This window comes from Nanorana parkeri, unplaced genomic scaffold (assembly GCF_000935625.1).
Source record: "Nanorana parkeri isolate BGI_ZX_2015 unplaced genomic scaffold, ASM93562v1 scaffold240, whole genome shotgun sequence".
Lineage (NCBI taxonomy): Eukaryota > Metazoa > Chordata > Amphibia > Anura > Dicroglossidae > Nanorana > Nanorana parkeri.
The window spans coordinates 110,666-122,885 of NW_017306508.1; the positions used below are offsets into that span (position 1 = coordinate 110,666).

The 12,220-nt window shown below is 42.9% G+C and overlaps 1 protein-coding gene across 1 annotated transcript in view; it reads right to left on the reverse strand.

The window, feature by feature from the left end:
• DISP1 (dispatched RND transporter family member 1) overlaps positions 1 to 12,220 on the reverse strand; it is a 66,242-nt gene that overhangs the window by 21,795 nt on the left and 32,227 nt on the right. The window contains exons 3-4 of the mRNA XM_018556524.1: positions 4,987 to 5,016; positions 272 to 395 (exon numbers count right to left, since the gene is read on the reverse strand). Of these exons, the coding sequence (XP_018412026.1) occupies positions 272 to 395; positions 4,987 to 5,016 (154 nt within the window). The remainder of the gene's footprint in view (positions 1 to 271; positions 396 to 4,986; positions 5,017 to 12,220) is intronic.

Below are 12,220 nucleotides of genomic sequence, written 5' to 3' on the forward strand. Positions count from 1 at the left end.
GAGAGAGAGAGAGAGAGAGAGAGGGCACAGAATAGGAATAGGTGGAGTTCTGTAGCCCAGCATTCAGGGTTGAGAACGCTGCTTGGGATTTTAGCGCAGCAAAGGTCCTGCATCCTCAGCTTGAGCAGGAAGTTAAGAACACACTAAATTCCTGCCAGATGTATTGCAGTGATGTACCAATTTTATTTTTGCCCAGACATACACTAAAGTAATTTACCAACTGGCCACCAAAAACAAAAAAAACAAGAAATTTAAAACAACCACCACCTACCAGAAGTGGATCTGAGAAGTCCGGCAAATCGGGCACCAAGATACCAATCAGAGCACAGACGACGATAAGTACAGTGCACATCCCTAGGACCACCACAGGCCAGTCTGCTATTAATGCAGCATAACTAGGAGAAAAATAAAAAGGTAAAGTCAGAAATGAAAATGTTGATCTCCAATTACTGGTGCTAAACCACAGCTAAAACCCCAAGCGTCATTATTATTCTTCCAGCCTCACTGGACTGCAAAAGTCTTTGTTTGCATAGTGAAAGTTGTGCATTGGCATGTTACCCTGCCCTCCTCCTCCATTTGCTATCAGTCAGTCCTTAGTTGGACATTCTCAGGCTACTTTTGTTCTCCAGTTTTGCTTTTTACCCTTGTTGTTTTATAAAGTCCCGCTAGAGAGTCAGAAGGCTTATGATCCTTTATAACCTGCCAGCCTGGTATAAGCTACATTATTCTTTGCGAGTTGATACTGCCTGTGGATCTTGTTGAGTCAGTAGATTTCCATGCTGTCCACACTGACTAGCTCTCAGGAGGTAAGCCTATTCCATAAAGAGATCTTTGAAACAGAACATGAACCTTTAGTGTGAATAATTAAACCAAGTGGTCATCAACATTAGGGGACCAAGCCTCCTTGTGCTATGGAGACCAGCAGACTCAAAAACAATAAGAACTTGCAAGTCTATGTTATTTTTGTCCAGGAAAGAAACACATTGCTGGTTTGGGGATTCTGATCAATATACATTGCAACTATGGTGAGGTTTATTCACCGCAGCAGAATAAATTCAGCAATCCAGAAGCGCTTTGCACCTGCTTCTCTCCTTGCTGGGGCCGTCTTGCTGTAAACCATTTAATATGATTCCTCTTGGAACAATCCCATTGGATTTGTGCCCAGAATATCCAGGTGGAATGAGGAGAACCCGGAATGAGCTGGGGGGGATTACATGGCCTAGAAACACCTTGGGATCCCCAAGGACATATGAGAGTCTGTATCCAGACAAAAAACAGAAGTCTGGGATCCCCTCTAAAGTCTATTCTCCCCATGGCTTACTAGGAGCAGAACAGAAGATGACATTTTTGGCACTCGTCAAGTTCAACAGAACCTGCTTTCTTGTAGGAAACATTCCACATCTTTTACTGTAATAGGTAAAACAGCAAAGGACAGGCAACCGTGGTAGAACTTTGTGTCACTTGTATTAGCCAAGCAATATTTTTGAATCTGGCAAAATACCAATAATCTGATAGGTTGCCAAAGGCAACAGAGAGAGAGAGAGAGAGAGAGAGAGAGAGAGGTATTTTCTGATGCATCAATGAATGAGGTCCAATGTGTAGCGAGAGTTAAAAGAAAGGGTATTTTAGGTGAAGGGACTGATTATTTTTTCCAAATCTCTGTGACCTTTATGAAGATTATTTGTCTAATTCTGAACCTATTTCTAGAGCGTTCAGCGCGTTCTGCTAAGACTTGGCAGCCACATTTCAGCAACAGCATCATCCTGTCATCCCTCCGCAGTATGAGCAGAGACAGAAAAATGTTCTTCATGCCAAATAATTTACTTAAAAGTGAACGCCTGACCTGGCCTAAAATGTTTTCAACTCAACTATGTGGTGCCTACAAATACCTGTGTTAAGCCGGGTACATATTTTCATATATATTACGAAAAGCAGGGCTCAAAATTTCCACTCGCCCCCTCGCAATTGGCGAGTGAAAATTGTGTGGGGGTGAGTGGAAATTCAGGGGGGGAACGGCTGCCGCTTCTACAGCGGCGATACTGAGCGGCCGAGGAAAATAATCCATCCGTCCTCCTCCTGCCACCCCCCTTCACTTACCTCTCTCCTCACTGCTCCTTCCTCCGGCCGGCGAGTCTGTTTCCTCACCGGGCGCGGATGCAGAGAGCAGAGCGGCAGGGTTAACAGTAACCCTGCCGCTCCATGATAACCAGTGAGAGGGGAGAGCCATCTTCCCCTCTCACAGAGGTTCTAGCACAGTGCTGTGCTAGAACTCCTGTATTGGAGGTGACAGGTTCAATAAAGAGAACCTGTCACCTCCAAATGCTATCACACAGGGGATTGTTAGCTCCTGTGTGATAGCGATAGAGTTAAGTGAAAAAAATTGTTAAAAAAAATAAATAAAAATTAAATTAAAAAGATGATTAAAAAGTTTAAAAATGTCACGGTCCACTTGCCATGATAACCATATCACAGGGGGGAGGGGGCGCAAAAGTTTGTCCTGGGCGCTGGTTACTCTGGTTACGCCACTGGGTCTCTGTACTGTGCATCACACCGCAGGTCTCTGTACTGTGCATCACGCCGATGACCTGACGGAGTTAAGGCCGGGGCAGGGTAGGGGTTAGTGGGACAACTTGTGGCGAGTAACTATTAAAGTGACATTAAACCCTCAGATTTTTTAACATAAACCAATACTGTAATGTGTGCCTTGCTGTAATAAATGGTTGTTTCCCTTCTCTTTGCTGCTCTTCCTTTTTAAATCTGTATCTCTTCTCATGCTTGGGGAGAACTTCCCTTTGCAGCTCAGGGCCTCTTCCTGTAGTGCTGGCTCAGGTTACAAACCTATACAAACCTATACACAGACACCATATATCCATTCCAGAGACAAGGCAGTCTGCTGCAAAACAGAAGTTCTGCCCAGCATGAGAAGAGATACAGATTTAAAAGGAACAGCAGCAAAGAGAAGGGAAACAACCATGGATTACAGTAAGGCGCACATTACAGTATTGTTTTATGTTAAAAAATCTGAGGGTTTAATGTCACTTTAAGGCCTGGCTAGTAACTTAGGACTTGAAATTTTGAGCCCTGACGAAACGTATATATTTTCTTCCTTCAGCCTGCAGGCTGAACAAAGAAAATATAACAGATTCCTCAATGTTTAAGAACGTTGAATGAGAAATCCCTTGCTGTTTCTATTGTATTCTGACAGAGTCTGCTAATTGGCTGCATGCTCAGTTCAGCCGAAAAATTTTCAACTTGCTCCTTTGATCTGCCGATGGAGGGATGATGCCAGGAAGAGTGCTGACAGCAGCACCCATGGTGCGAATTCGTGTTCACCCAGCTTTAGTCTATAAAAACTTGTCCCCATGTTTCTTTTGAGCTCCCTTAGATCCTAAGTCCCGACCGGCCCCAGTCAAGGTTAAAGTACAACTATGGGCAAAAGCAAAAATATGATGCAGTCTGTCACTAGTGTTAGAACAACAGGTTTTGGTTTTTCCAAGTCCCCCTTTGACATAGTTATTACTAGGGATGTTCAGATACCAAGTCCTGTACTCGGTACAAGTCCAGATACTTTTCCAGCTCCAAGACTAGACTAGAGAAAAACTCAAAAGTTAGGAGGCAGCTATCATTTGTAAGGAGCACACGGAGCTCCTGGGATTTGTATGTCTGTTTTAATGTATGATTTTGTTTTTATAAACATATATAAAGTGATGCACCGATGCCAGTTTTGCAAGTACAAGTACTGATACTTGTCCAAGTCCTCACAGATACAAGTACTGATACATTTTTGTTTATTGTCGAGTGACAGTTTTTTTAAGATAATACAGACTAATGATTTCAGGACAGTGGTGGAGCGCCAGAGCCAGGTCCCAGCTGCAACTCTGGTAGTTCTCGTGAAGTTCTCGTGAAAATGCAAAGTATCGGCACTGGTATCTGAATATCCCTAGTTATTATCTGTTGATCCTGTTTGTAGATCCGTCCACTTCCTGTAACAGGGGAACGATGAAGTGAAATCACACAGCAGAGTTGTTACCCTGTGGCTAGGGTAGTCTTAAGCTGGCCATTCACTGGGTAAACCAAATGAATAAAAGCTGACTGCTGTAAGCACCCTGGGAAGTGTTATATGGTTTGTCCGTCTAAAAGTAGGGTGTACACTAGTAGGACTTTCAAACAAGCGTGCGTACGAAAAATCTCATCAGAACGTTCAACAATGCCATCAGAGACAGAGAATGCTGTTCAAATTTTTGTTTGATTTTCATTTTGTTTGAACATTCGATTTTAAAATAAATGGAGTTTCCTTAGTGTTACCACATTCACTGTTAGAATTTTGTTGAAGTAAAAAAAAATAAAAAATAAAAAAAATTCCATCATGCTCCTTTTATTTTTTGTCATCACTGTGGTCAAAATTGATCATTAATTTGACCCCATCCACTATTAGAAAGTTGAACAAACATTCCGAAACCAACTTCCTTCATTATACATTTGTTCAGTTCATATGATACTTAAGTGTTGGAAAAGTAGTTCTGTTCTAGAAGCCCAAAAAACAAAATGACTGGATCAACAGTTAATAAAACTATGTTACAGGGTAGACTCAAAACTTCTGTGTTATTGCTTTTGAGAGACTGCAACCCTCGCTCTCTGTGTGGTGGTCTGAACACCCCCCTACTGACTCAGAGCATATAAGCATTGGCGATTGCAGCTGTAGTTCCGACTTATGTGGTACAAGGAGAAAAAAAAAAACCTCCCCAAACGGGATCACAAATGGAAATAAAATAACCGATTTTCACATCCCTAGTTTACCCCAAAATTGGGGCTGGAGTTAGGATTTAAAGTGACAACCAGTAGCAGGATCTTCGCTTCCAACACATTTCACGGTGTGTGGGATCTCTGCAACCCCCATCACACATTGGGGTTCCAATCCACCGAACTCTACACTATAGGACAAAGTAATGAACTTGGGTGTATTACTCATTCTTGATTGGTTCTTACCTTTTTGGTAACTGGAATGGCTTTGTAGCTCTGCAAAAAGAATACAAAATAAAAAAAATTAATAAAAATATATAAGTAAAAGGAAGCAAAATAATCTATTAAACTTTACCCTCATCTTTGAAATGACAACAAAAAGAAACCTTTAGAAATGTTTACTAATGCCAATCTACAAACAGATACGTCTAGATAATTGCAGGCTTTTTATTCTTTGCATATCTTATTTCCCTTTTACTCCCCAGTCTTCTCACGGTGGCCATTTTTACTAAGGGCAGATTAATATATCTCCCTTTACTTCTGGGAACTCTGGCACATGTGACCATGCACATAATATCAGGGGAGGGAAATGTCTTTCCCTGAGATCTCGAGAGATTTCAGATGAGATTTCCCAGCAATGCTCTGCTGATGTAACTTTCCCAGGATGCAAAACTTGGGCAGATTACATCACTAATGCCCAAGAGGACCAGGAAGTAGAAAAACAGTAATTGTATGTAAAAGCAAAATGTTGGTTTAACTAACGAATGTAGGATGATTTCATATCAGCATGCAGAGTTGATGCGACTTTTAGTGAAAGTCGGTAAAGGTCTTTCTACTGTACAAAGGACAACAGAATCAGCATTTCAGTTTTGCATGGGTACTGGCCACTTATTTATTGTACCTCTTGAGGGCTCGAATGGTGAAATGTGCTCACAGTACACAGTTTATTAAAGTGTACGTCCAGGCATTTTTTTTGTTAGAACCCTTCTCTACTTCTAGCTGGGGCTCTGGTAACAAGCTTTTCACTTCCTGTCAGTTAACATACAAAAAATAGGGGAAAATCTGCAACACAGAGAACAGTAAAAAGTAGATGGTGTTAATACGATTTTTTGGGATAATTCAAGTACAAATTCCCCAAAAGCGGAATTATTTTCGCAAACAAAGGACAACGGTTTGTAGGAGAGTGTAGCCACATCACCCCACAAAACTTTAATCCACACAACATATGGAAGATGCAACACTTCAGAAAAAGCCATATTTTTTCCCCCCCACAATAACCTGGAAATTTCCCATCATGCCTCATCCCTAATCTATATGGGCAGCACATCAGAAAACTATGCTTCGCCTTCTCGTTACACAGGTAATAAAACACAGCACATATGAGATTCATAAGAGTGCAAACCCTGCAGAGATGCCTTTGAAGATATAGAGGAATGTGCCAACAGATGTTAGACAGCTTTAGGTGGAGGCTGAAGATCTAGGTTTCTGCTAATCATTTTTGTTCCCTGAACTTAAAATACTTTGCTGCTATTTTTCCACATAAGAAAAAAAAATGGATGAAAACACCAAGGAGTCACCCTTCATTGAAGTGACTGTCTCATCCAGAATCTAAGATGTCTGTCCGTAAGCGAAGGCAACTAGATAAATGTCACAATAAAATGACTCTAGATGGTTACAAGGGCTGCAAACACTTCAATTTAAAAAAGGTATAAATAGTACACAATCAATAAAACCGATTGATATACCCACCACCGCATCAAATGACAATGTTGTCCCCATAACCTCCAGACTACACATCCATAATGCTATTCTTGTGGTTTTGATTAGTCTGTCATTGTACATGGAGTATGGTCCAGAGGGAGAAGGCATTTGGGACAACATTGTCATAAAAATTGGCTCTGCACCTTGTTTTGTGAACTGCACTGTCCAAAAAGGAGAACTATGGGGTTAAGTCTTTTCCCCATAGTTCTCCTAAGTTCTCCTAAGACCTCGTTCACACCTGAACGTTTTGTAGTGCGTTCTACGCTCGACGAACGCTCTACAAAACGCTCAAACATCTAAATCCCATTGTATTCAATGGGTCTGGTTCACACCTTGGCGTATTTCAGCCCGTCCCTAACGCGCTACAAAACGTAGCGGGGAGGGGGGAATCCAGCCCCTCCCCTGTCACGGCAGAGAGCCGTGACAGGATCGAGAGGTGAGCGAACGCCGGTATGTGTTCGCTCACCTCCTGATCTACAGTCTCATTGTCGCAGGTCGGCTAGAACTATGAGGTGAGTGAAAAGCACTCACCTCATAGTTCTCCTTTAAAAACGGCAAGCTGCCCTCAAGTGCGAGCTGTCCATCCATTTGATTACAACGGGGAGATGGCAAGTGGTTAATAAAAGTTGCAGATTTAAACATAGGAAATTAATGTTTGAGTGAGTTTACAAACTTTAGGTCAGGGCTGGAGCCAGGTACCCAGTGCACCTTACAAATTGCAACATCTCTAGCCGTCGTCAGTTAGGCTGGCTCCTGGATTGGACAGACTGGCTGCTGAATTCCATATCAATTTGTCCACCCCTTGCTTTAAGTAATGATGAAGAGGACATGGAATGGCTGATTACTGTGGAACCTGGTACCTATGGCTGGACAAGCATGCAGACACTGAAGTCTCAACCCCGTTTAGCATTTTTTATTCTGGGTGACAGACCCCTTGAATAAGAATGATCAACCTAGAACTTGCAACTTTAAAAACCAAGTTGCCAATGGCAGCTTCCATATTCCATGAGCACAAGTTGACTTTGAGTAGCCTGAAGACATGTAATTCCACTGCCAACAGAGGGCGAAAAAAACAACAGGTGCCACCTGGCATCCTGGACTTGTCCCTGGAAAGGACAAACCCAACGTCAATTCCCACACTGATAAACCCTCAGAAACTTATTTTGGGATTCTAACCTGCAGATTTTATGGAGTAAAACAAGCCTTGACACTGAGCGCAGGGTCAAAGGTCACACCTGCCATCATTAAATATTTTTGCTTCAAAAAGCGTGTGTTACAATATGCGTCCACTAAAGGCATTCCGGCCGTGTAAGCCACACCGCACAGCTGTTCCCGTGATGTCTTTATTATGCTGCTCAATACGGAATATTATCCCCAGAAACCATCGGCAGAAATTACTTTGCCATGCTTCTAAGATGAGAAATGCATAGCCGTCTCCGTCCCGTCTTCCCATTCAATGGGAGAACTGCACGGCTGGAGATTAGGATGGGGCCCTCTGGCTCAGCAGAAGTACCGGCACCCGGCAATTAGAACACAGGGCTGTAATTTTGGCATTAGCACCTCTGTGTTGACTTGCTCAGGGAGATCCATTTAAGGCCAAAGACTGGAAGTCATGGAGACGTTTCAAAGAAATAGCAGAAGAAACAGGAAGGAAGTGAATGTATTAGGGGATAAGTCAGTTACTGGATAGGCGGAAAACATTTGTTTGATCCACAGCTTCTGAGCGATGACCGGTCTAATGACCTCTGTATCTGTGACATCACAAATTAAACCCAAGGTCTCTTCTGCTGCTATCTAATGGAGACATTCCCATACTGAAAGTCAGGAATATATAGCCATCAAGAAGCCTGTGCCATGTTCTCCCAAGGCCCTTTCTCCCCAGGCACTACTAGGTGGAGCCGAGCAACCACCTAGCTTTGCATTTGTATTACAGGGCATCCAGCTTTTGTATTCAAACCAGTAACCAAAATGTAATATATTGCAGCTTTCTAGTCATTAGATGTGGTTGCATTTTTCTTTTTGCTGTATTTTCAACTGTTGATCCGGCCAGTAACAAACTTCCTGTCCCAGGGTGACAACACTCACCACACTATGGACCCTAGGAAAATGCCATATAAAGTGCCATTCTGATCAGAGCCACATGAAAAGCTGACAGGTGGATCTGATCGGAACTGCCCTGTAAAAGGGCAAGTAGCATTAACACTTTAAGCCCTCATTTACACTGTAAATCGGCCCGCACGTACAGCTCCGTGCTGCGTACAGGGCCATATCTGGCAGCTCCCAGGAAGGACAGGTGCTGCGCGTGATTAGTACGCAGCCCTCGTCCTTCTCTATGGGACTACAGGGGCCATACGCCCCCCTACGCTCACCCGCCCTGCACGTCCGTGCGGGTGAGCGTACTCGTACACTGACAGGATGGATCCTGTCTGTATCCGAGCCGGAAAACATGAACCCCTACGGACCTCTACTTGAGGTGAGCGCAGGGGAGCGTATGGCTGCGTCGTCTCATAGAGAAGGACGGAGGCTGCGTACTAATCACACGCAGCACCTGTCCTTCCCGGGAGCTGCTTGGTACGGCCCGGCACACAGCTGTACGCTCCTGGCCGATTCCAGTGTGAATGAGTGCTAAAGCCCCACTCCAGCCAATTATTTTAGTTTTGAACAGAGTGAGCTACAAATAGTACGGCTGTCAGGTTTTTACTGCCCTCCGTGGGTCCATGCCCCCCTTGGAGATATTTCCCCTTATTTCCTGTCTGAATCAGGACAGATTGCTGTAAGAAACTACTTTGCATGAGTCATTTTTGTTGTCTAGTATTAGGCTTTCTGTGAGAAACAGGAAGTAGCCTATAGCATCTCCAGCAGCCACATTCCAGGATCACCAGACTACATACAGAAGAGGATGGGGTGACCTGGCCACTACAGCCACGCCTGGGGGAAGAAACGGACTATTCAACATGCTTGCTCATGAATCTCAACGTTTAATTTCACCTAAATTGTAGCATTAAGCTGACAACCTGCACAGATATAAATCTCAAAAAGAGTTTTCAGTGTAACTACATGATAATTAGAGAAAATGGTTCTGGAAAACATCAGCTTATCTCCTTAAACCCTGGAAGTGTTCTGCTGGAATTGTGGATTTGAGTTGTGCGTCTTCTATTCCTCTGTAGCCATTCTTCGGCTTGCCGCATTGCAGGGGATTTAGGCGCACAGCAGCCTGTTATCGAGCTCTCATTTAAATTGGAGATTTTCAGAGGAAGCCAAAAGCTGAATCCCTGAGTACACTATGCCGAATTTGCATTCTGCAACATTTCTAGAGCGCAGAATTTCTACTTTCAGGCAGGAAATGTCCATGTTTTACAGAGGAACAGGACGGATTGCTGGTTCAAACCAGAAAAGAAAAAACATTACCCTTTTCCCGGTATAGAATAAAAAATGGGAAACTCGTGCATTTTGAAGTTTTAACATTCCCGAAAGTCAAACCGCCCTGCTTTACCTCGGCAAAGTTTATAGCAGGCTAGGGTGTACTGCTCACAGGGCAGGCAGGCTTAGCGTCCTAATCTACATGATACCAAAGGGGAGGGGAGACCCAAACAAACATTTTACTTATTCTTTTATTCCTCAGACCTGCAAATCTCAATAGCCTAAAGTAATATTCAAGTCAAAAGATTTTTAAAGCTATTTCAAATGAAATCACATGCAATGGATGCTGCTCCTTGATGTTTAAAAGTTTTAGTTTCCTGCAGCATCAGCTCGTCCCATGAGCACTGGTCCGGATATCCTGTTTTAGGGTGTCACCTTTCCCTTGCAGGATCCTATGGAGCCAACCATGTATGTGCTAGTAAGATGTGTGCATCTCTCCATAAGCACAGGCATAGCAAGCCAAGCCACTCCTTTGCTCCCTACTCTACTTCCTCCCTTCTCCAAGCTAGTGGAAGAACAGCTGATGGGGACTTTGCTGTCCCTTCTGATCTACTGCACAAGTTCAGGGAAGCAGAGAGGAAAGAATTGGAGCCAGCTTTTCAGAAACATGACAGTAGGTGCTTGGGCAAAATATGAACAAAATACTTTTCTGGGCAATGTATAATTTGTTTGATCTGGATTCATTATTGAACAAAAAAAAGTTGAGAGTTTAATAATACTTTAAACTCAAATTACACACACAGCTGAAAGAGCCAGAGGATTGACTCTTCCCCCTGCTCCGTACAGACTCCAGACAGACTTTGAAAGAGAGAAACAGTCTGAAATCAAACAGCTTTTCCATTCTTTCTTCAGAGGACACCTAGTGTTCTGCAGCACCAGCGTCAGTGGTGTATTCAAACTTTATAAGTAACAGAAAAAAAATGATATAAAAGAAACTGCTTATAAAACTATCAAAATAAAGCTTAGTTTACCAAAGACTTAACGTCTTCCACAGAAATTGGAGAGCATGCACGCAACTCATGCACTGGTTAAAAACTGCATTAATGTGGAATGTTTGCAGCACATAATGTGTGAGATGTCGCAGTGCAATCTTTCACAGGCGGTGGCAAGGTCTTGGCACCACAGCCCAGGATGACATCATTGCGACTAGCTGTGCATTATCCGATATGAAATCATCATATGACTCGCTCCGCCAGGGACCTAGAAGTGTACGGCTGATCTGTAGAGAGCTTTGCTGACTAGAGTTTGTGACGGAGGTTGGCAAAGCCGGCAAAATAGGTCACAGGCGGCCGAAATAACCAGTACAAGCGGAGAATGTCACAACTGTTCTACTGAAATGACTGCTGGTCTCTGGAGTATTACTCCCTCGCTGGTCATTAAGCAATTATGGGACAGCTGGAAATTCTCTTTGATCGCTCCTTTTCACCTATAGAAAAAAAGATCATTTTAAAAAGAGAACCTATACTGCAATGTTAAAGTGCGTGTACAGCCAAAGCCTTATTTTTAGGTTTGGATAGAGTACAGAAGGGTTACAATACTGGTGAGGTCATATTTTGCTGTCCATTTCCGATTTCCCTTAAAGTGCATTTCTACTGTTGTAGTCAAATTTGAGAACACCCCTTAAATGTTTGTTATGTGGTCCCATTCACACATCCTACCAAAAATATGTTTTACCATTTAGATGCGTCTGTGTAGCCGGAGCCTTGGCAAGCTCCTCTCTCAATTTCCAAGTGACAGGAAACTCTGTATGTCCTCATAGAAAGAGACGGGACAGACTAAACTTCCACTCATTAACCCATAATGTTGGGAACAAGTAGCATGCACTGTTGTGCTCTAGTTGTGTAAAACAATAAAGCATTTTATCCAAAAAAAAAACTTCCTCTCATTAACATACAATGCTTCTACATCTTTAACCCTTTGTTGGGACAGCCAGTGTTCAATTATAGTATACAGCTGATAATGAGATCTGCCAGCACAGTACAGACAGGGTCCATTATGTTAACCTTAATCTGCCCAGCCCCACTTTGTATTCCAGAGCAAAGCTCAGGATCGAGAACAAGTTTTATTTCAGAATCGAGCGTGTTTTGTGCAAGCCGCAATTTAAAAAAATACGTTGTGCTATGAGAATTAGAATCATGTAACAAATATAAAGTAGGCGTTATCCCAATTTGGCTGCAAAAGGAGGAAATACACTTTAAAAGATTTCACCAATGTAAGGCAAATCCCGGTCTTAGACAACAGCATCTCGGATTTTCCCTCACTTCCTGGCTCGGTCACAATGATCACCGGGACAAATAGA